Source organism: Chiroxiphia lanceolata, chromosome 1 (assembly GCF_009829145.1).
Source record: "Chiroxiphia lanceolata isolate bChiLan1 chromosome 1, bChiLan1.pri, whole genome shotgun sequence".
Lineage (NCBI taxonomy): Eukaryota > Metazoa > Chordata > Aves > Passeriformes > Pipridae > Chiroxiphia > Chiroxiphia lanceolata.
The window spans coordinates 62,183,589-62,208,772 of record NC_045637.1 but is presented as its reverse complement, the minus strand read 5'-3'; the positions used below and the strand labels follow the sequence as shown (position 1 = coordinate 62,208,772).

At 42.8% G+C, this 25,184-nt stretch overlaps 1 protein-coding gene across 2 annotated transcripts in view; it reads right to left on the bottom strand.

The window, feature by feature from the left end:
• SCGN (secretagogin, EF-hand calcium binding protein) overlaps nt 1-24,736 on the bottom strand; it is a 29,152-nt gene extending 4,416 nt beyond the window's left edge. For both annotated transcript variants that reach the window (XM_032692243.1, XM_032692252.1), the window contains exons 1-7: nt 24,654-24,736; nt 23,966-24,036; nt 13,006-13,098; nt 12,342-12,431; nt 11,367-11,423; nt 10,410-10,487; nt 371-426 (exon numbers count right to left, since the gene is read on the bottom strand). In XM_032692243.1, the coding sequence (XP_032548134.1) occupies nt 371-426; nt 10,410-10,487; nt 11,367-11,423; nt 12,342-12,431; nt 13,006-13,098; nt 23,966-24,036; nt 24,654-24,726 (518 nt within the window). In that variant the 5' untranslated portion in view covers nt 24,727-24,736. The remainder of the gene's footprint in view (nt 1-370; nt 427-10,409; nt 10,488-11,366; nt 11,424-12,341; nt 12,432-13,005; nt 13,099-23,965; nt 24,037-24,653) is intronic.
• Nucleotides 24,737-25,184: the final 448 nt, after the last annotated feature.

Here is a 25,184-nt window from a genome sequence, read left to right as displayed (position 1 = left end):
TTATTATTCAAAAAAGTAGGCAAAAATGTGATGATATAAAATAAATGCACGTCTACTACCCTGCTGAAAGGATTGCCATCAATTTTTTTGACTAACAATGTCACTGGTTGCTTTGTCACCTCCTGGGAAGCATCACAGAGGCAGCATGGGTCATGAATGTTGGTGTTGTACATTGCTAGCATTGCTCCTGTCACTAGCTCTAGATCTTCAGACTATTGCAATAGGGATAACGTTCTGGAGAGGTGGGATCAGAGATGATGTAATTTGAAAGAAGGCAAAATTCAAATGCTTGTCCCCAGAGGGAGATCATCACCTTGCCTGGATCTGTCATTGTAAGCTGAAAAACCCCATCAACTTTATTAAATCCTACCTTGCCAGGTCATTCAGGTCCAGCCGCCCATCTTTATTTTTGTCAAAGATTTTCATCTATAAATCAAGAAGACAGAGATAAAATAGATAAGCCATGAGGAGAACACACACACAAAAAAGCCAATATACATTTTGCTCTGCCCTGTGCCCTCACCTCTGCTTGCTTGGGGTGCTTGCCCAAATCCCAGGCAGCATGGCATCCTACGCTGCCACCAAGTGCAAGGGTGGCATGAGAGCATAGCAAAATCCTCCAGCTTTCTGACAGCAACAACCCAAAGCAATCAAATACCCATACTGCTCCCTTCCCACCTTACATGGGGATAAAGGCAGGTCTGCAGCAAACGCCTTAAGAAACTAAATACTGCCTTTGCCATGGCCCCTGAAAAAAATGCTGAAAAAAAGGGGAAAACTTCTGAATGCTTCCAGCCTGACTCCACCCTTATCTTTCACTGTTGCTGTGGCTACTGAGTGGCTGAAGAGCAAATGCCACCTTCTGATTGACACTCAGGTCAGGATTTTACAAGACTAAAGCAGTGTGGTTTGCTTGGCTCAGCCTGCTGTTGGAAAGCTCTAAGACTGGGAAGACGGTTCAGGCTGCCAACATCTAGAGGTTAATCTGTGTGAATTGAAAACTTATCCTTTCCTTAAGATTACTTTTTCCTTAATACCATCATTTTGATGAGTCATGACCAAAAAATATTTATTTATTTGTTATATTTGGTTCTGCATTTCTCTTCAAGGCACAAAATCAAGTCTGTTCCAAGGAAAGGGGGAGGGGGTGTTTAATGAGTTGCAAACCTGAATAACCCATGGCTCAAAGTTCTAGAAAAAATGTATTTCACATTGTAGTGGCAGTGGGGAGGAAGCTGAATATTTTACTGTGACAAGTCACCTTTCTTTGTCAATAGTTAAGGAATATGCATTATATTGATAGATACAGATATTGATAGATCTCATCTGACTGTTTAGTGGTTGTGCAGAGTAACCAGTTCACTACAGACCTGTTGTGTAATTGCACATCTGCTGGAGAAGGCCTGTAGCAGTCCCCATCTCACAAAGATTAGAGGGACAGGATTATCCTCTGTGACATTGAATAAGCAGGAGCCAGCAGCATGTCCTGAGCACTTCCCAACAGTGAAGCCTAACACTTGTATGTGAACACAGTGTGTTCTGGAAAGTTGCCATTTCTCAGGGAGACCTTAACTATTTTGTCAGTGCCTTCTCCTTGCCCCTTGCTCAAGGGCAGGCAGTTATGCTGAGACCCTTTATTGTAGTTCATTTAGACTGAGATTCTGCAAGAGATTGTCTCCCAGTAATTATTCTGAGCATTTTACACTACTGAGGTTTGGATGGGGTTTTTCAAGAGGAAGTTGGTATAGGCTCACTTTCCTCCCACTGAAAGACAGTATAAAAGTCCTATGAATGATTGAAGGCCCATATTGAGATATTTGGAAAAATGGCATCCTGAGAGCTACGTGGGTGTTCAGTGGCACAAGAAAAGCCATTTTCCCGTTTAATCGGCCTCTGCCAAGCATACACTCTGTGCAGAGTCACTAAATAACAGAAGAAGGACTTCTGAATCTTCTTTGCTCTAGAGCTGGAAAGCAAATAAAGCTGCCAAGCCATCCTGAGGACTGCTCTCTGCTTGCTCAATCCAAGTTGCCCCTTTCTAGCTGATCTAAATTCTTGCATCCTGCTTCCTGCCCCATTGGTTCTCTCACTGCAAGATGGTACATTTTCCTGGTCTTTGCTGGAGCCGCAATGGGGCAAGGCTGGAGGAAGGGATGGGAGCAGAAGCTGCCTTTGCTGTTGCCACCAAGGGGAGAAGTGTCCTTGCAATGACAGACTCCCACTGCCATCAGAGAGATAAACCTGAGCCTTCAGTCCTTGGCTAATAAAGGAGTTATTCTGCAGGCCATAGAAAATGATTAATGTTCTTTTTAGAAATGGATAGTCCCAGACAAGAATTTTAAAGCCTCTGTCCAAATGGAACATCGGTACCTAACCTGTTTTTTTGTGTTGTGTGAAGAGAGAGGGAGATACTCCTACTAGTTCACTTTTGTAAACTCTCCAGCAAGGGTGGCTTTGCAACATCCAGCTTACACCATTACTCTGAAAAGTACTCTTTAAAGAAAACTTATGAAGACAACCCCTACTTAGACAGCTAGAGAAAGTATCAGCATGTGGATGGTGGGAATACTGTAGCACTGAGGCTCTACAGTAACTCAAGTGCTTTTGAAAATGTCACTCTAAATCCCTTGGTTTAGGCCACCAAGAAGCATTAGTTACCTACATGGTCTGTAGGAATTCATCATAAAGCAGCACAGCTGGCATGGTGGGAGAGGACAGTATTTGGCGGGAAACACAGGACAGAGCTCTCAGGGACTCTGCTGCCAGGTCAGGGCAGCTCTGGCTGAAGGTACTGGCCTTTTCTTCACACAAAGATACAGTGTCCTTACTAAAACACACTAAAACTTGCTGTCTTTAGCACTCTTTCAGCTTCACCTGGATTCTCCTACATGTTTCTGAGCTCCTGAAAGTGTGTTTTATTTTCTCCCAATCTCAGAATTACTCTTTTGAGACTAAAATCCAGTGTTTCAGCCTAGACTTCAAATTCAGATGTGTTTTTCCCTCTGCAATATCTCAGGAAAGCAAACACACAGATCTTCTGGGAGAAGTTCAGCTCTGTGACCACAATGTTCTGATTTCCATACAAACTCACTGATAAACACCTATAAATGCTGACCATGGTGTCAGCTTATGGGACCAGGACAGATCTGGGGCGTCCCTAACCAAGAGCCAGATTTGGGGCACATTTCTCATTTCATATAGGCCTATCTGGGACAAGTCTCGAGTCTCCTTTTCAGTGAAACATCTCCAGCCTCAGAATAAATAAATAAGCACCCTGGTGTAGCTGTCCTTGTCTTGGGACTTTGGGTGTCCTGCCTGCCCTGCATCTGCTCTACATTGTGGGTACAGCATATTTTCATGGGCTCAGAAGTCACAAATAGCTGAGAGGCTGAAAAGCTTTGTGCATTCTTAATGAAACAGGCTAGATTTAGAGGTGGTGGTTTAGATGTGAAAGTCTTTCTACTTCAGTGTAATTTTGTGAGCTAGTGGTTTTCAACCCTATCCATTTCTGAACCCTTTACAATATTCCTGCAGTAGCACAGACCCCATTAAAGCACAGTTAACTGCAGAGAGAATACTTTCCCTAGAGGAATGCTTAATGAAAGGAAACATCCCCAATTTGCTTCTCTTGCGTGGCATCTTTGAGCTTGACATTAAACTTTCAGTGGCTGACCATGTCTACTTACAGCTAACCAGCTCCCTTCCCTGACCTCCTTCACTCCTCTCTGACCTTCACTCAGCTCTGCAAGAGAGTATCTTTGGGTTTTCTAGTTGTTTGGCCTTTTTCTGCAGCAAGTATCCTGAATAAAATTTGCAAACATATGCAATATTTTGATTGTCCAAACCAGTCGAGAGAGGGAAAATAAAAGTCTGGCTGGAAGAGCTAGGCCGAGCTAATTCTTGGCCGCTGACTTCCACATGACAGATAGAAAACATGCTGGGAATTAGTTCAGGTACCACAGCTAATAAGATAGACCTAATCCTGTTATCTGGACAACTGGAGCTCATGCGTACCCACTACATGGCAGTCTCGCTTTGCACTACTTGGGGAAAAGCCTGAGGAAATGTTTTTTAATTAAACTTTCAAGTTTCAAGCATGTGAGTGTTTATTCTGATCTGCTAATTGTGTGAATGAGCACACAAAGAATGTCAGAGGGTACCCCACGTGACGAAGTGTACATCATGGGAGAGGCAGATAATTGAAATGGTTATGAGATTTTTTCTAATTTAAACTTTTAAACACACCATCTTGATATGTTAAACTTGATGGATTTTCAGTTTACCCTCCTGAAAAGTATATTTACGCTGCCAGGCTGATATGAAAATATGAAATGTGGTTAAGGACAAGGTCTGGCATGTTTAAATAGCACTCAATTTTAGTAAAAGCTTTGTTGCATCTAGCAGTATGTTTTATAAAATGATGCATTTATTTTACTGTCAAGCTACCCCGTGTTTTAAAGTGTTTGCACAAATTAATTCACTGACATTTTAATGGCAGTGCACCAGGGGCATCTTAAGTTCTGTTTGTTTGAATGTAGTCCATGTACTCTAAGGCAGACAGAGAATATGTAAAAGCTGGGTTTGCAAAATAAGTGTTGTTACATCTCCATTTCTTTTTAAGTGCAAAATCAGAACTGCCATTGGCTTTTAATTCAGCAAAGGAAATACCTCTGCTTTTCCAGTCCAGTGTTGTAAAGAAGACCACCACAATATGATATGCTTTGAAGAGCAATATAAGATTATAAATCTGAATTATTTTCCATGACAGAGATAAGGAAAGAAGTAAACAACCAAAATAAATAGTTCTGTGAGCAGTGGACTCACTAAAACTTGCCTTTGTATCTTCTCTGGTTCTTTGTGTGTAGTAAAGTGGGACACTGAAAAGAGTCAGCTTTTGCTTTACTTCCTACTCTCACAAATACATATATCATGGGCATCTATGCCCAACAGGTGTAACTCAAGTTGGTCTGTGAGTACAGAGTTATTGAGAGCGTATCAAGACAGGCATGTGGCCAAGATCCAGGACTGCCTATGGCTTCTTTCTTTGAGGAAGGGTGGTGTCACAAAGGCTTTTGCAGACAGACAGGAGGGCCCCGTGGCCAGTAAGTTATCCTCAGGACAAAAGCTCAGTGCTCTGCCCAACCAGATTTCCCGTGTCACACAGACAAGTCATTTAGTGCAGAATTTCTAAGAGTGTTTTGATTCCTGGAAGAGCAAAGTGTTATCTCTTGGAGTTTTCAAAAGCCTGCAGGCTCCTGAGTTCTGTTGGTTTTGATCTTCAGAAATGAAGTTTTAGCTTAAATAGGATATTCTGCTTCCCTTGCAAAACTGGAAGCGGCAGCACCACCTACGTTAAGTCAATAAGGGACAGGGGAGGCAGATTTGCCTCCATTGTGTTCATCAGATGTGTGAGTTCTCTTTTACAGGCAGCAATGCAACAAGAAGAATCACACGCACCCAAACCCAGGAAGAAGCTCTCTGCTGATGGTGCAGCTCCCATAGTGGTGGCTTGGCTTAGATGTCATGTTTGCGGTGCCAGAGCATCCCTGGAGATCCAGTCTCTTGGGGGTCACGGCATCCTTACAGAACTGCCTGGGAAGGGGGCCAGAAAGGAACACTAACAGGAGAAGAGATGTGCGAAGACTTCTCCTTAGGCAATCACTCCTGTAGGCTACACTCCATTCATATTTTATTTCTAGAGCTTTGGGAAGTTTGCTCTGTTTAGGCCTTTTTTTTCAATGCAATAAATATTTGTCTTTCTATTATTACACCATTTTTTTGGTGGTCATAAAAGACTTTGTTAACAAAGATGTGCTAGCTTGACTAGTAAGGAATTAAGGGTCTAAATTACCTGAATTTTCTGTGCTCTGACTTTTATTTCCACGTGTAAGTACACTGGCATTGGCACTGAGTATGGACAGACAGGCTTCACAGCCAAAGATCTGACCACATCGAGCCTCTGGCATTATCCTCATAGAGGGGAGAGGCAGCAGCCACAAAAGCACCAGAAATCCTCCCAATATGCAATAAAGGTAGTCCACAATGCAAGCTCATGGACATAGACCATCTTCAGGGAGAAGTCACCCTCTTCCCCTCTGCACTGAGATGAGGAGTAGCTGGTCAGCTACAGGTTTGTGTGCTCAGCTTACATAGCTCAGTCTCCAGGATAACCTTTGCAAATAAGCCCAGTAAAACCCTGGTGTCATTAAAGCTGTAAAAGATATCTATATTGACTTCTCTGGGGTTAAGATTTCATACTCAGCCATCTCCATCTACAAATGTCAAATATTGTAGTTCATGACCAACACTTGTTGGGTTATTAGTCACTGCACTTATACTATTGCCTACTATTTTAGCTTGTGGTGGGCAAAGATAGTGTGTTGGCTGGGTGAGAGTTATTCTTTTCATTTTACTAAAATGTAATAATGCTCAAATTAAAGGACTTTTTTTATGCTCAGTCTGACATTACCAACATAAGGCAACGCAAAAAGTGAATGTCAGTGTTGCATATGTGACTGCTTCAGGAGAATATGTAACTTAATTTGCTGAAGTTTGCCTCAGTAATGAGCTTGTGCTTCATGCAACTTGTAGGCATTGAGGTTACAAAACTAGAAGTAGCATGCTGCTATCTGGGAAGCTGTGAACTCTCAGAGTTTCTATGAACAAGGTAATAACATATGCCAAGATGCAAAAACTGAGTGAAAATTTTGTTTTTACAGAAGAAAAAAATGATGAATACTTAATTTCATCAGAAACTATACCTTAAATCTAGTTTCTATTCCATCATTTACAGTATTCTATGAAGTACACAGCTGTGGGCATGCACAGGTACAGAAGCTGTAACTCACAACAAAATGTTGTCAAATGCATGTGTGAGATGAGTATTCATGGGCTGAAACTTCACTAGGACACAGAAGCATACTAATAGCTTGACTTGGGGGGTTGAGGGGAGATGGGGAGGGATTGGAAAAGGTTGTTCCACCATCATCCTCCACAGTCGTCTTCTCATTGTGAAGCACAAAGGGGACAAGTTTTCATTTCTCTGGCTTGTGTTAATTCAGGAAGGCAGAAAATTCCCACCATGCTCTTAAAAACCTCCATTTTCAGCTGCTCACTGTGTCTCCTGGAGCACACATTGCAGGACGTCCTGGGGCCTCTTCTCATGAGGCTCAGAGCAATACAAGTCTTCGATTCAACCTCCAAGCACTTGTTCTCTGCCAACAGCTCTCAGTCTGTGCCCACGGGAAGGCAATTCTGGGAACAAGTTAGGCCAGAGGCACCTGCATTCAGTTGGTTGGAATCAGAGTGGAGTGTTTCGGCCTTGGAGCTGAGAAGGAGTGTGTGAATCAAACATTGGGTTTGCAAAGGGTCCTGGGGATTCTGGTTGGCTGGATGACAGCACCAGGTGCTGTTTGCCAAAGGAGGAATGGAGGGGGAATGAGGAGAGGGCTCTGCAGAGAATCCCAAAGACTGAATCATGGTGTGTGCAGCCTCATTTCTTCATCGTCTGTAGCAACAAACCTACATATTGTTTTCAGGGACTCAGAACTGCACATGATTATGTATCTTCTCATGCAAGTTGGTGCATGTAAATGATTATTCATACACACTTGATGACTATTAATACAAACATATATCTATGTAAGCATGAAAAAAAAAAAAAAGAACTATGCCTACAAAGGGGCTTCCTCAGCACAAAGTTGCCACTTTAATTCCCCCATGAAGAGTCTTGGGAACTCAAATATTCTTCCTTCATGACTTTCCCCAGTGGCTTTACTGCTCCTTAAGAAACAGCTGCTAAACAATCTGATAAAGTGATGCTCCTTTCCAGAGATGACCAATCTCTTCCAAAAGAAATACTTTCTGCTCAGACTTTTTCTTTTTTTCTTAATGTGATATATGATTATTCATAGCAGCATAAGGGGCAAGAATTTAGCATGTCCTGGTTAGTATGATATCTCCTTGTACTGCTTATAAGCTGCAAATATCCAGCACAGAACCATAAAATGCAGCCTTTTTTTTTTCTCATGCCTGGGCTACTTTCTTTAAAATGATAGTTTGCATTTTCATTTTTATCGCTATCTCCAGAAGGCTCTAGGGTCCACTCAGTATATCAGTAGCTGCTTAAGATGCGTGCAGCCAGCTGTGTATGTACAGAAAAAAGGGCAGAGATCTGTAAATTCCTGTGGAGACAGATGGATTTACAGCTCCTAGGGACACGGCTTATTTCAACAGAATATTATTACAGTGGCACTTGAAAGTCCTGAGTTGGATAGATGGGCCACCCTGAGAGACCCTGTAGTCGGGTTCAGCAGAAGCGGGTCCTTGTCCTCGTGCTCAAAGCAGATAAAAGGCTGGGAGCAAAGCCACAGGGGAGGGAAATACAAGTCTGTCCACTCTGCAGTAAAGGAATTGGTGCTGCTGGTTGCTAAAGATACAACAGAAAGACTGTGAAAGCTTCAGGAATAAAATGGAAGGGCCACTGTTCCCTTTTTCCTGAACAGTGGTGATGGTGGCAGAGTCCCAGTGGGACTCCTCACTCCACGTGGAAAGCAGAGAGAGAAAGCAAAGAGCTGTCTTGCCCTGGGCCTTGACATTGTACCTTTGCTCCTTGAGTTATTTCTTCCTCTTTATACAGCCCACAAATGCAAGGCTGAATCTTTCTTCCCTCATTCGAATTTTGCCCTTCTGCTTCAGACACATTCTCACTCAATCACTTCATGCAATGTATCTGATATAGTAGATACTGCCCATGTGGATACTTTGTTGTGAGGTACAGAATTTAAATCCTCTATTTTACTATAGAATATCACAGGGTGATTACGTGTGTGGTAATTTCACACCCCGCCTTAGCTTTTGGGATCGGGTGTGTTTATAAACATCCCTGACCTTCAGTTTAGAGAAAAGAATTGCAAGATAAAAATAATCATCTGTCATATCTTCATTTTCTAATAACCATCAACATCCCTGATTCTTTTGGCATTGCAGCTTTGCAAACTTTTGTCCTCCAGAGTCAGATTTGCATTTCAGATCATAGATTTCCCCAGATATACAAAGCATCCCTTTTCCCACATCAAATCTTATCTTTTGATGGAGAGACTAAACTGCCTCTCCAAAGATACAAAGCCAATCTGTAAAAAAACATGGAAATAGAAACCAGACCTCCTGGCTCTTAGCCCTGGGCTGCATTGATACCCAGGTGCGTTAGGGCAGTAGAATCACAGATCTTTCTTGGGAAATTAAGGGAAAGGGCAACGAGTTGGAGGAAATAAACCACCCACTATCTACGAGCTTCAGATCACCTATTTCCCATCACTTGATCAGAGATTAACCACCAGGGACCGAAACCTCAGTGGAGCAGCATGACAGCTGTTTGCTACCTGCAGATGCTACCAGGAAGATTTTTGTTCTAGTTGTAACTACTGGGATTTTATTGTTTTTAGGCTCTGCCAGTTGGAAAATAATTTCTGTAGCTAGCATTCCTCTCCTTTCACTGTCTTATAAATATGAAAGAAAAAAAATCTATGCTCTTCTGTAATGGCACAGTTTTTCACATTGCTCTAAAGGGTCACATTTCTAGACAGAGACACATCATGCATACATAACATGGTATTGCAAAATATGTGGGCAGCTCCTTATTTGCTTGCATATCAAGCCAGTTTTTAGGTACAAACACAGATTTTTTGCCAAGAAACAAGGCAGTCCCATCTGAAAGTAATTTAAAAAAATTGCAGTGATAGATGCCTGCTAGTGGAATTCAAATAATACCCTTGAGAATGACATCAAAAATGAGAAATTTTTTTCCCTTTTTTTCTTGCTTTTAGATGTTTAGATATAATAAGTTGCTCTGAAATCCAGGTGACTGATGCTAAACTTACACCAAATAATACACTGTTGATTGCAGTATAAAAGCTGTATTGTGATAAGGGAGGGGAAGAGTTGAAACTTTCAACCTCCCAGTCTTTCAGGGAAGCAGCAGGGAGCCAGCAAGGCTTGCTGGGCTTTGCGGAGCAGAAAAGCCAGATATCTGCTCATCTTAGAAGCAAAAGGATTTGCTAGGAAGGAGGAAGGGAAGGAGGGAGTGAATGAGCTAGAAATCTAGCTGTGGCTGAACATGTCCTGAAGAAGATGTGCCTCACCTATTTTTAAGGAGTTTAAAGCTCAGTTTGCTTTGGCATAGAGTCAAGCTGTTTTCTCATAGGGAATAGTTCAACTTAAACCAAAAGTGTTTGAAATGCTTTCACAGCTGATGTCTAGTGTAAAGAACTGTTAGCTGTAGCATGTGTTAACTTCCCAAAGGATTCTCTGGTACACCTTTTAAGAGGGCTTTTATGGCCCTGTAGACATTGACCCTGAAGATTTTTAGTCAGTACTCTAACCTAAACAATATTAATACTATCTTTTCTTACCATGGTATCAGTATATTCTTCCAGCTTTACTTCAGCAACCGTCTTGTTATGCTGCAAAAAGAGATCTCGCAAGAAATCCTGTAGTAAGAAAGAGACAAATTTTACTCTTTAGAGTAAATTCAAGAAACAACAGTAACCAATTCAATTCAAATCTAGCAGAGGTATATGAATCTAGTTTCACATTGCTGCTTAGTAGTAGTGTCTTCAGTTTCACAAAGTTCAAATTTTTTTTTAGCTGAAACATATTTTTTCAAATAAATTAGAAAATAAAAAAATTTCCCCAGAGAATGCATACTGGAATGAATCATTAATTAACTCATAAAATAAGCAAAAAATAACATCAGTCCTTTAATATTTGCTAATATGTCAAATAAAAATATTTTCTTTTCAGCAAAACACTTAAACATCCTGTTATATATTTACTGGGGCACAGGCTGAAGCCACATGCTGAGACTTCACCACGTGGTCTGCAGCTCAGGGATGGACTTTTGTGCCCAGATGACTCAAAGTGTTTGAGTTAGTGTTTCTGAACAGTCTCTCGTCTCAACAGCCTGAGCTTTAATGAGAAATCAGTGTTCAGAAAATCTGCAGGCTCAGGAAGAGATTGTGAAGAAATCTCATTAATAAAATACAATGGTTTGGTTCTCTTTAGCTGGGAGAGGCCAAGGCAAGGCAACGTTTGTGGGGCTCATTGGGTGCCTCAGTGTCACCGAGACAAGTGGGGACATGAGACAAGGCAAGACATCAAGGGCAACAGCAGAGTATCTCCCTCCTGCAGGGTCCCTGAGACCATGGCAAAAGGCGTGAGTCCTTCAACTCACTATTAACAATCTTGTTATTAACAATCATTTGTCAACCACACAAAAAGGCAGCAAATTGGTAAAACTGACAGAAAGGCTCCCATTGACATCAGTGAGCTGTAGATCAAGCCTACAGAGATTTGTTAGAATAACTTACTTTGAGCTCACCAGCTGAGATAAATCCACTGCTGTCAGCATCGTAACTGCGCCAGATCTGAGCGGGGATAAATTGATACAATCACGTAAATATTGCAGTTAATCATCTGCTCGAGTGATAGATTGTAAAAATTCAAATCAGAACTTCCATAATGAGCAAGCTGTTGCGTTATCCAACACATAATTAATTGTATATGAAATACAATAAACTTTTCACACAACAGCTTTTACTCACACTTGGGTGCATTAAACATGTGACATGCTGCTATCACATGTTTAATGCAGACACACTGTCTATAAAAGGAAGAAAAGACTAAGAAACTGCTCTGCATTTCTTACCTAATTTGTACATGCAGCTTCTTTTATTGCCCTGAGTAAAAGTCAAGGCCATACACAACTGGCCATTGATCCACAGAAGCTTCCAGTTTGCATGTGAAATAAAAGTAACTGCAAGCAGTCTTGGAAAAATTGAAATTCTGTGCTGGGCTACTTAGAGGCAGAGATTGGAGGGAGATTGGGCAAGGTTATATGGGCTTGTGCTCCTCACTTGACCCAGCTTATGGAGGTTTCCACTCCATGCCCTGGCAGGCTACTGTTTCAGGATAAAATGATGCTTAAAATGTGCCTGGTCTGCCTTCTTGGTCTCTGCTGTGCCACAGATGAGGCAAAGCTGTGGCTTTGCCATAGCTCCCAACAGGGGTGGATTTATCAGTGGGGAGGTTTTGTCTCTGGTGGTATGACTGAGAGCTGGCTGAGAGCATTTGCAAAGTGTAACGAGGACCCTTGGTCCAGTCCTAGCTACCACATCTCTGTTTTGCTGGTATAAATAATGTACAATCTTCGCTACCTGAACAGATCAGAATGTGTTTTCCACAATATCCATCTATTTCCCATACTGTGTTCCGCAGTGGGCAGAAAGGTTGGTATTGAAGAAGCTGTTAGTGTGCAAGGGAAGAGGCAATGTGGAGATACAGACCCGCATGAATTCCACGCTGTTGTCCAAGGGAGTTTCCCGTCGGAAAAGCAGTAGAAAGTTCTCATCATCCGGCAAGATCATATTGGCAAGCTGGAAAAAAAGCATTAAAAAAAACCCCACAACAAAACAAACCCACACCAAGAAAGTAATGAAAAGAAAACACTGGGGTGGCTGCTGACATAGTATACGAAATGTAAGTTGGACATGTTTCTCCCTTGGAAATAAACTCCAGACCAAAACAACTGGCTAATATAGTACTCCATGACTCACCTCCTCCCCATACAGGCTCTATCTTCCCAATCTCCCAAGTCTGCTATAGGTCCTAATCATAGAATGGTATGGGTTGGAATGGACTTTTAAAGGTCATCTAATCCAATTCCCTGTCTGTGGGCAGGGATATCTTCAACCAGATCAGGTTGCTCAGAGACCTGTCCAACCCGACCTTTGATGTTTCCAGGGATGGGGCATCCACACCCTTCTGATCAACCTGTTGCAGTGTTTCATCACCCTCATAAAAAAAAAAAGTTTTCCTTATATCTAGTCTTAATCTACCCTCTTTCAGTTTAAAACCGCTTGTCCTATTGCTACAGACCCTATAAAATGTCTGTTCTAATTCTCCATCCTTCTATAAAACAAATCCTGAGCTGGGGTTGGGCAGAGATACCTCCTGGATTTTCAAGCGTCCATCTGTGGTGACATTGTAGACAGACATGAATTGCTCCTTCATCCTCTGAACTTCTTCTTCTGTGATGGTGTTCTGCCACAGAGAAAACAACATGCACATGAAAATTGCTGAGGGCTCTAGAAGAGTCTCCTGGAGGAAATCTCTCCCCAGTCACAGATAGCCTCCAGGATCATTTTATCCTTACAGTTGGGGGGTAATGCTTTTAAAAGCCCACAAACACACCATTGTGGATGACTTTTTGGAAATAAGTCCTATGCATAGCTTTGTAGCAACTAAGCATTCAGCTGGAAGATCCGTGTTTGGAGACCTCAAAATATTTCAGTGACACCTGCTTCTTTAGCCAACTGTTCCCATTATAACACTGAGGTTTGGTTTTGCTCAAGTGTGTTTTACAGCAGTTTTCATCCTGCTTGTTTTCAACTCGTGCTTTTCAGGAAGATATCCTTATCTTTGAATGACATCTCTTTAGTTCATTAGATCACCAGCCTTGAAAGGTGCCAATGGAGCTAGAATGTTGCTTATTATTACCTGTCAAATGGTTTAAGACCTGACATCAAGCCCTGTCAGTGTTCCTGGGTTAGAAGCATAGAATTTCAAGTAATTGACATTCCCTTTGCATCTGCTCAACCCCATAATCAATTTATACATAGTGGGGAGTTTTCAGGACTTATCAGGTTTTGACAGACATCACTGTGACAGGTGAAATACAATGCTTAGGTTCATCAGGCACGGTTTCTTTAGCAGCAGCAATGAGGATACCCCGTCTGACTGGACTACACAAAGTACAATTTCCCCACTATAAAAAAAGCTTCTGATTATACGAGCTTTGTGACTGGGCTGGGAAGCTCTCCTAATTAATCTCACCCAAGCAATCAATGAAGTCCTATGTTTACCTCTGCACCCACACTGAGGGGGTCCTGGCTTCTCTCCCATCCTGTGGGAGGTAGCCCTGACTGGGAGGGGAGGGAAAGAAGTGAGGAGGATAACCCAGACTGGTTCTTGGCATACTTTTGTACCAATTTTTACAAGACAATAAATTAACTTCCCAACCCCTGAAAAAAGTCCCTCAAAGATTTTATCATCTCTGCATCCAGCTGGATTTAGGACTACAGCTGTGCCTTCCTGGGTCATCTAACCCAGTTTCTCATCCTTTCCAGCTGCTGTTGAAGCTCCATCAGGTTGTACACTCCCTTTCTCATTGCTGTGACACAAGACCATGAATCACTTTCTCAAATTTACTCTGCATAGCTCCATGCAGTGCAGCCCCTGGTCGCATCCTCGGGGTACAACACCAAGGGCTGGCATCTCCTAGTTTGGGGACGAAATACCCAGGAGTGATCCCACAGGGATGTGCCCAAGGTGACCGTCCCACTCCTGGGGCCTGCTGTTGGCCTTGAGCGTGTCCTATGGCATGGCTGCAGGTTCCTCCTTTCCCATGGTGATGGCTATAAAGCCCAGGTGGTGCTCACTGCTGGCCCCCCAGCTTGGGTATGGTGGGCACAGCAAATTACTGAACACACACATGGTATTCTTTCTCCTTGGCATTATAACTTGCCCTCGTGCTATTTAAATTGCCTTCTGACAGCACTTGCACTCTTTGAGACACCTCCCAGGAGTTAGGCAAGCCTATCAGTTGCCAACTTCAATAGGCTTGCAAAGTACTCTGAAATTATCCTCCTCCGTGCCCAGTAGGATAACTTATTTCTGAAACAATAATCATAGCTGATATTTGAAAAGTGTGCTGTGGAGTTCAGACTAGTCATTTGTTAAGAAAGCTTATTGCTCAACTTCATGTCAGCTATTCACCACCACCTCATTGAGCTTTCTGTGGCAGGAACACTGTTTTCTGTGAAAAAATAGGACAGCCTCTTTTTTTTTATAAACTGATTTAAATTATGGGATATATCAAGTAAATGCCTAGAATACTTACAATATTTACACAGCTCTGTGAGCTTTTAGTCCATGGGGTTACACTACAGTAGATTTTTCAATTTGGACAATCACTATCTGTTTGTAAATATTCTACTCATGGAACAGAAGTGGTAATAGATCTACCAAACCCCAACCTTTACTCACAAAGAATAAAAGATACCATACAGTCTGGCTTTCCCAAGATACATGCTCAAGGCAAAATTTTTTGTATATCACAAAGTTTTACACCAAGAATAATACATCTTGGGTTATGACAATTGGGTTTCAAAGGTGACCTTTATGGTAACCAAAAATCCCAATCTCAGAAGATTAAAAATAAATAATAAAAAAAAATAGATCAAATAAGACATAGCACTTACAGAAACCAAGACTGGGAGACTTGGTCTCCAAGGCTGACCTACTGGTGGTGGAGACCTGTAGCTTGTTCTGATTGCTTTTCTATTCCAAAAACATTTAAAAGGCTGGAAAAACCCCCCAGGCTACATGATTTGTTCCCCTTGCCCAAGCAAAGAAATGAATTGCAGACTTCTGCTCTACTTGCTGACTCTGTAATCTGATTTTGGATGTCTGCAGCCTGTAGTGGAACAGCCTGGGCATGCTGCAGGGCAGAGGTGGAACAGTGGGGCAGATGGCTGGAGTTGCCGGTCCCTCCCTGAATTCAAATCAGTGCTGAGGCATTGCTACAGCAAAGAGGAGACATTTGGGAAACTTCATGCTTAGACAAGAGTGTGCTCCAGAAACAAGAGAAAAGTTTTTGGGCCAAGGCACTGTCTATTCAATATTTCAGGATTTATGGAGCCAAGGCAGAATTCTACTAGCCAAACATGTCCCTGATACTATTTTTACAGGTGCAATGTTCTGTGAGCCCTAAGAAGGCTTCAGGGGTGAGCATCCCAGTTGGGTCTCCAAGCTCTGCTCAGAAGAAAGGATATGGAGAGAGACAAATAGCAAGTAAAGCCAGTGGGAAAATAAAGAGAGATGTTATGGGGAATATTAAAATTTTTTAAAGCATTGTAGATATAGCAACTGACTACACTCATAAATGCATTACACAGATTTTTTTCAATAGTAGTGGTGGTTTGTACAGACAACATTGAGGTGTCCCTGACAGGGACAAGATAACTAATCACAGATAAGAGATTACAGTTGATGCAGCTGCTGCAGGGCAAATCCCTGAGCAGGGATGCAGCAAATAGCTGTCTGTGGGAGTGGGCACCTCTCAACCTGCATGGAGGCCAAGGCTGAGCTGGGATGGCAGGGCAGTGAGGGGTTGCACAGGGACACCAGTCAGACTTGGGGTACAGGGGCCCCTTCACTGCCTCAGTCACCCTGCAATGAGGTTGCTGAGGGGAGGCCAAATGTAAAAGGAGGCCACTGGTCAGGAGGCTCGATTTCTTATTCTCTGCCTTTGGGGTCCTACAAACATTTCCCTGCCTTCCCTATAAGGGCAAGTCCTTTGATAGAGGGAGAAAAATGAGGAGCAGGAGAACAAGATAGGGAGACCTCCAGGCAGGCACTTGCAGGGGTGATTCCACTGCACTGGGTGCTATGGCCACCACCTTCCCTGGGAGGTTTATCTTACCTTCCTTCCCTTTAATTATTATCTCAATGTTCAACTACAGACTGCAACAAGCACACTATGCTTTCAAATGCCTCAGGCTCATTCTCCATTTTTTAAGTGCTATGAATTATGGTAATAAAAAACCCAAATACACCACCTTTTTACTCTGTTTTTGGCTGGATATAGTTAATTTTCTTCATAGTAGCTAGTATGTTTTAGATTTGTGCTGGAAATAGTCTTGATAACATAGGGATGTTACTTTGATATATATTATATTTAGTCTATATTAAAATATATATTCCATTTTACTACATAATATTTATATTTATTATTTTATAATTAAATTATATTTATTCTATATTTTACATATAGCATATACTATATTATTATATATTATTTTATTTTAAGTACCAGATAGTTATTGTTGAGCAGTGTTTACGAGGCTAAGGCCTTTTCTGTTCCACACCCCACCATACCAGTGAGGAGGCTGGGGATGCACAAGGAATTGGGAGGAGACAAGGCTGGGACACCTGACCCCAACTGACCCAAGAGATATACCATGCCATACAGCATTGTGTTCAGCATATAGATCTGGGGGAAGGAGGAGTTTGGAGTGATGGTGTTTGCCTTCCCAAGTCACCATAATGCCTGATGGAATCTTGCTTTCCTGGAGTTGGCTGAACATATGCCTGCCCATGGAAAGTGGTGAATGAATTCCTTGTTTTGCTTTGCTTGTGCCTGTGGGTTTTGCTTTACCTATTAAAATGTCTTTATCTCTACCCACAAGTTTTCTCACTTTTACTCTTCTGATTCTCTCTCCTGTTCCATTAGGAAATGAGTGAGTGAGTGAATGGCTGTGGGGTGCTGAGCTGCCAAATGAGGTTAAACTATGACATAGCAAATAGCAGGATACAAATTCGTACCTCCTGTCTCTATGAGCTGGGACAGAGGGAAATGGCTTTGCAGCAAGCAAACGTCCGTAGCTGAGCACAGCTTTCTTCATCAGAGCTAATGCTGTTTGGTTATGTTGCCAGTCTCAAGCAGCAGATCCTCGCCCAGTTTGAAATGTTTGCAAAGATTTCCCATTTTGTGGGAGTTTAAGTGAATGCTGTTGCATCCTTTCCAGTCACTGTCTGTACTGGGAAGCCTTTCTTGTAAATCCTTGTTTTTCCTGGTGCATGCATCTCCCTGAGTTTCTGGATGCTGTGTGGTTTCCAAGGGCTGGTACATGTTCTCAGTGTCCAGTCAGGAAAGAAATCCTTGCTTCTTACAATGAGGAGAAGGCCATGTCATTTTTATCCTCACAAAAACACACATTTTAAAATATTGCTGTGACTTTGTTTACACACTTCTCAGGGTTAAGGAGTAAATTTCTTACCATGGATGCTCTTCCACAGAGTTTTCCAGAGAACAGCTTCTGTGTTTCAAGTTGCCCTATCAAATTAATTTTCTTCTCCTTCCTTTCCTTGTTCAGTGTTTGTCTTCCCTTTTGCAAAAACCCTTTAGAAGTATTTAGCATCACAAAAGTAATCTGATTTTTAATAGTGTTTGTAATCATGGAAAGGGCATGATCACATATTTTTTTTTAATTTCCACGGCATTTAATTTCTTTGTTGTGGCTGGTTATGATTGCTTGGAAACCTGGCTGTAATCTGTCTTCTTTGTTAACCCATTCTTTTAATATTGTTGCCTCTTTGCCTTATGCTGTCTAATTAAAGTTTTGGTCCTTAAGAGATTCATTGCCCTGATGAAAACTTGCCTTGATGAAAACAGAGCTATGAGTCATTTCTTAAGGGGGGTAAAAAGTGAATGTATGGAGCACTGTGGAGTCTTTCCTATTTGATGAAAATTAACTCCTTCTGATCATGACAGTCTGGTCATAAATAAATTTATTTTTCCTTCTTGACGTGATTTTTTGAAGCACGCCACTATATTGATTAGCATATGAAAAACAAGAAGAAACTACATTTAAGTGACTATTATAGCCTGTTTCTTGGGGGGAAAAAAAGGAATAATCTGAAAATGCTGGCTTGAGCACATTTCTTCTAATGTTTCAGCCAAATTTGATAGAAACCAATGGTCCCAGAGATATCAAGTTCCTACAAGATCTATGAAAATAAATTGTGTCTGCCAAGAAGGATAGTTGGAAAAAAACCTCAACAACTATTACCATGCCAAAAGCCACACAGTACAGACAGGAGGCCAGCAAAGACCAGATGAAACATCAGTAACATAAACTTTGACCTTAGGAAAAAATCTTTTTTTTTTTTTTCCCAAACATTCCTTCTTTAAATCCCATAGCATTGAAAAAAATAAATCACAAGAATTACTTCATTTCATCCATGCAGCTGTACTTGGCACAGACTGCATGAGTGTGGGATATCACCCTGCAGCTCCTGAGCTATCTTGTCGTTTGGGTCAATTGCGCTTATTTAACTGCAGTGCTATCACCTTAGAATCGGGCCCTCTATTTTGGTCAGGATTTACTGTAATCCTGCACACTACAGTAGATAAGCACTTATCCTGTTATCCTGCACTATGTTTTGGTTCCTTTTTTAGCTCTCATCAGCACAAATGTGGGAAAGAATTTTTCACGTAGGAGATACCAGCATCTAACAAAGGCTATTACAGCCTTCCTTGTGCCATCACAATTTTGTGGTTAGGCTTTGAACAGGTTCTTTGTTCTGCCTTTTCCACTAGGCTGAAAGTTTTCTGACATGCATTTGGCCAATGAAAACACATCATGTCTCTTTTTCACCATAGGCATGTTTAGTTTGCATTTAGAGATACTTTGAGGCACTTCCCTGCCTTAATGTGAAGGAACAGGAATAGGAATTGTTCAGGCTAATTAGGGCTGACAGAACCCACAAGCTAAAGAAACAACTGCATTTGGCATTATTTAGAATGATGGAATGGTATGAGTTAAAAGGGACCTCAAAGATCATTTAGTTCCAACCCCCCTGCCATGGGCAGGGACACCTTCCACTTGTCTAGGTTTCCCAAAGCCCCATCTGACCAGGCCCTGAACATTTTCAGGGACGGCACACCCACAGTTTCTCTGGGCAACCTGTTTCAGTGCCTCTCCACCCTCACAGTAAAGCTCTCCTTCCAAGTATTTAAATTGCCTAGAGTATTGCCTAGAGGTTAGAACTCTGAATTATTCTAGATGTGGATGAAAGCTGAATGCTTTTCTGCTAGGGGTCTTCTTGCTGTTGACTTGCTGGCCATCAAAGACTTTAGGTCTCTTGGGATGGTAAAACACAGAAGAAGTCTGCTTTGGATGGCTTTGAGGCTGGCTGATATTTTGGCCTTTAAACTTTGTTTGATTAGCTGCTGCATTCCTGGCCATACTAAATTAAACACATTATTTAGATAGGCAATGCAGTGTGCAGGCAAGGATGATGTGCAAGAGTACCTGGAGGTTGCTCCTCTTCTTTGGAAGTAAAATGCGAAGACAAATCCTTCATGGCTGTTCAGGGTGAGGTCCTAAAGCTTAACTTCAGTCCCTTCCAGTCATAACTATCCATGTGGGTTTGGGGCAGAGGAATTATAACCAGGCTAATACCTGTCTTGTCTGATCAAATTTATGCTTCAAAAATTTTTACACATGGTCTCTTACGCATCTACAGTTAGTCGAGGGGAACTGTCTTTTATCTGAAAATCTTTTGTCTAATCTGAGTATAATTTAAGCAAAGTGAAATACCTTTCTGAGAAAACCCAACAGCAATGTGCATTCCCCTTCATATCTGCCCAGACATCATTGTTTTTATGGAAACTTTCAGTAATCCAACCCCAAAATTTATAACCATTCATCTACAAAATTCTTCTTATCTAATTATTCTAAGAATATACACAGAGATTCATTAAAAATATACAAAAGAGCAAGCAAGGAAGATACTAAGTGATCTTGATATGGAAAGAAAGATGTAAACTAATACAAGAGAGAAATGCCGAGGCTCTGTTCCAATAAAATCACTTCTTCGATGCTGAAAGAAACTGTCCTTTCCACTGAGCTTTCACATCAGTATAAAAACTGGAAAGAGGTGGCCATAATGTAGAAGAAAGAGGTTTATGAATGAGCAGAAGAGAACATAGGCAGCTCACAGCAGCCATGCAGCAACACGTTGGAAGCTGGAGGCTCAAATGGTTAGAGAGAAGAAGTAGGAGTAATAACAGCAGCAGATGGGAATTGTCAGCAGTTCGCTAACATGCTGGGGTGGGGCTGAACTATCCTTGATTCTGCTTCATATTCCCCAAACAAACCAAATCACAGAAGCCCTTCCAGCTGATGAAGAATTTATATAAACTTCAGTGTTATAAATCACAGAAGACTTATGGATATGTAACACACATCTGGAAATTGAAGGTATTTTCTTGCGAATGGATGGGTTGGAATATTTGGGTTGGAAGGTACCTACAATGACCATCTATTCCAACTGCCTGACCATTTCAGGGCTGACCAAAAGTTAAAGCAGGATGTTAAATGCATTGTCTAAAAGCCTCCAGCAATCACCCATTGCTGGAGGAGAAGAGACAGAAAGCAGCATCTGGGATTTGGATTAGTGTACTACAGGTCTACCCTTGTTGCAAAGTTTTCTCTTCTGCCCTCATAACTCTTGATGGTTCAAAAAAAGGCAATGAATTAGCCTCCCTCACTGGAGGCTATTTCAAATTTCTTTCCTCACTCAGAGTTGTCAAAAAGAACTGTGCCTCTCAGCTTCCCAACAGGCTCCTTTTTGCATTGTTTTCCCAGCTGCTCCCATTCCCTGGCATTTAGTGTCAGCTGGGGATGCTGCAGAGCAGTTGTGAAGAAAAACACAGCTGAAAGACTACAGTGGTCATTAAGAAAAATAACAGCTTAGAAAGTGCAGGCTGAAAAAATATAATTATGAAGCACTTGCTATTCAAGCAGAGACAACTTCCAGTGCTGATAACATTATTTATCACTTGTGTGGCACTTCAGACACAGTAACTAATTAATCCTTGTGACACATCTGTAAGTTATACCAGCGTATTGCTGTCTCCCCCTTTTACTGTGCAAGGAAAGAGAGACATTTAAAGCCCAAATGAGTAAAGGTCAAAACAAACACTAAAGCGGAGAGATGCTCAGTCCCAGCTCACTGCTTCTATCACAAAGGACACTTTCTTTCTGTAGGGTGGCAAAAACAGTGCAGAGGGGACCCTTTACTCCTGCTGCTATAACCACAAGCCTGTACAACATAAATCATGTGAACAAGACAAAAAAATGCCTCAATGTTGTTAGACAAACTCATTGTACAAAGGCAGTAGAGACCTCATACCGAGGGGAGAGGGCAGAGGACTGTTCTCAGCCTCCCAGGACAAAGCTCCCCTTGGGTTTTCTGCCACCAAGGCAGGCTGCACTGGCAACTGCCTGCTGGGTAGTTTTGTCCCTAATACTACCAGAGTGGAAATGTTGCCAAAAATAAGCAAGAAAACTAGGGAAGAAAACCAAAAGCACTTGAGAGCCTGTTTGAGTACCCTGAAAGTTAGTGAGCACCATCTTCCAGAATTAGCCTGTTTCTTCTGTTTAATAGGAGGAGAGGGAGTTGGTGCTTTCTCCATTCAGTTTGTGTTAAGCTATTTCTTTTAATGGCAAAACCTAGACAGCAGAAACAAAGGAGATGTAAGCTGGATGAGGATGGTGAGTTAGGCTGGAGTCATCCGAGCAGGGACTTTTAACAACGAATAAAAGTATTATTGATTTCTTGAAGCAGAAAGTTCATGTCTAGAACACCCTCATTTTGCAAGTTCTGTGTGCAACCTAACACAATGTGATAGAGTTCACACTGATATCAGCAAGACCACAAAAACTGCTGTAATACACCAGGTTTGCAACCCAGCTGGTGTTGTGTGACACTGTCCCAAAATCTCATGTAAGGGATGCGCAAGGGACGCTATGGGCTAGAGTGGGGCTTGGAGTTTCTTCTTGACCTCTCATCATTAGGAAGCTGTCTGCAGCATTCCCAGCTAAATCTCAGTTTTATCATCATCTACAGATCACTCCAGAGAGCCCCACTTGGAGGTCCCTTGCTTCAGCAACACACTCCAGCATTGAGCTCTGCAGCCTCATTTTAAGCCTCTCCGTCAACATCTCAGGTTTGCTGTCACTGGGTTTGTTTGAGAGTGCTTTGCGTACGTGTTTCAATGCCCCCAGACTAGCAGCTTCCAATTTCTTCTTTTGTTCCTGGGTAAACAATCATGAGCTTTTCAATTTCTCTTCAATCAGTTTTTCTGTGTCCCTAATGTTTCTTTGCGCTTAATGTTGAAGCTTTTTTGATTTGCTTTGAAGCCTTTTTAGGTGCCTATCTGTTCATCTAACCATCCACTCTCTGAAAGATGTTTCTGCAGAAACTGCCAATATTTCAATCCAAATTTACTTGCAAATTAAACAAAACCATGCTTGAAAAAATTATTCACAACTTCTGTTTTTTTACTTTAGCCCTAAAGATCCAAGAGTACTAATTGGCTTGTAAGTACAATTCTGATTTTACACTTGATATTCGTGAATTTATGCCTTGTATCAGCTACCTTTTCCCTTTTGTTAATTACTTTTTGCTTAAAGGAATTGTGTCATCTCTGTTTCATCTCATTTTTGGCACGTCCTCTCCTTCCATTTGGAAGATGTTTCCTCCTTTTCCTATCTGGGCACATGTTGTGTAGCAAAAACATGAATATATTCTTCACATGCTTCTGAGTGCTGGCCTGAGTGGAAGGATTTCTCCTTCACTGATGGTGACACTTATAGGCAATGTATGACCTGGAGCTAAGGAAACCAGCCCCTCTAAATTGTCATGCAACTTCTGTTAGCACTGAGGTGCAGAGAGTGAGAGAGGGGAAATGCTGTCAAAAACAGGAAAGGAAACCAGGGTAGAAACTCAGAAACACTTGAGAGCCAAGTCTGGATCTTCAGAGCAACTGAATTGACTCTTGTTTGGCTTCTAGCCATTTGCAGCAATACAGTCTTGTTCCTAAACACTATTTAAAATTAATGACAGTATATTTGTTAAAAATTGACCTGGAAAAGAAACCTATCACATTAACAAAACTAATCAGCACAGGCTTGAATAAATAAATCATTACCATTGCCCTCCCACTCACCCTGCCAGGCTGTGTGCTGATACTTTTTTGTTTGTTTCTATTCGGAGGCAGTAAATGACTTTCTCTCCACCTTGCCAGCCAGCACCTTCAGCTGGTGCCAGCTGCGATCTCACCCTGACAGCAGCTGATGGGCTGAAAACAACGGATCAAACTTCTCAGGTGACTGCACTTATTGTACCTGCTTAAATGCCACCTTGTTGCCAAGAGAAAAGCTCTTTACCTTTGGATTGCTAAGGAAGTTAGCAATGAGGGAACAAACACAAACCATCTCTCAGCACAACCTTTTCGCTTGGACTTGATGCACAACTAACACAGCATGGTACTTACTTCTGGTCCCAGTTTCTCCAGGAGGTGATGAAAAAAATTGTCAAGCTCCTTCCCTTCTATGTAACCATTGTCTAAATAAAAGTAAAATATATTAATGGTCGGGCGGTACTGCCCAAGTTCCAGGAACTGTGTCATGCGCTGCATGCAGGGAGCTCCAGGCTGCATGGTCAGGATCTCAGCTGGGGGCCCTGCCTGCCCACTCAGGAGGGTCCTATTCGATTTGATCTGGTCACATCTATGTGGGGACTGGGCACAGCACTGCTGGGCACCCCAGGAGTTTTCCTCACAGAAAACATCCTGTAAAAAAAAATTCCGCAAACTGGTCCCAGAACAGGGAACAGCAGATGGAATGGGGAGGTGATGAAGAGGCAAAAACTTTGGGGTGAAAAGGGTGGTTTACCGTGATATTTGGCCACGGTAAGGAGGAACAGGTGGGCTCAGAAACACCCGCAGGACCCCGTGGGGGGTGAGGCTTGGACACGCTGTCAGAAAGCCACTGGTGCAGGCTCCCAGCCACAAGTGCAACAGCCCGGGCACCCCACACTGCACCCACCCGCGCGGCCCCCGCTCCCACCCGCACGGCCAAACCCCTACGCGGCACCCACCCGGACAGGCACCCGCCCGCCCACCAGACACCCCGTCTGGGGCTCCAGCCACGCGTGTCCCGCTCCCCGCCGTCCCCACTTGCCGTCGGCGTCGAAGCGCCGCCAGGCCCCGAGGAAGGCGGCGGCGTCCAGGCACCCCTCGGCGCCGCTCTCCATGGTGCTGCCCGCCCCGCGTACCCTCCGTGCCCCGCACCGCCGGCTCTGCCCGCGCCCCGCCGGCCGCCCCGGCTTTGAGGGCGGCGGCCCCGCCCCGGAGGCGGCCCCGCGGGCGGGGGTCGCGGGAGGAAAGTCTCCCCTCCCCACGCGTCCGGCACGGCCCCGCGGGGCTCGTCACGCCGACCCCGCTGCCCGGATCCCGCCGGCACGCCCAGGGTGTGGTCGGGCACCGGTGCTGACAGGAGGGACCTCAAGCCTTCCGGGTGGGCTGGAGACACCCGACCCTGCAGGGGTGTGCCGCTCGCAGACGACCTTTAAAATTTCAAGCCTCCCCGAAGGACGTCAGAAGTGCTTGAGGGAAGTGTGCGACTTCGGAGAAGAAGTGGAGTTTGGAGGGGGAAAAAAGAAGTTTTCTAAAATGGAAACTCTCCTCCTCTGTTTATGAAAGCAGAGTAGCA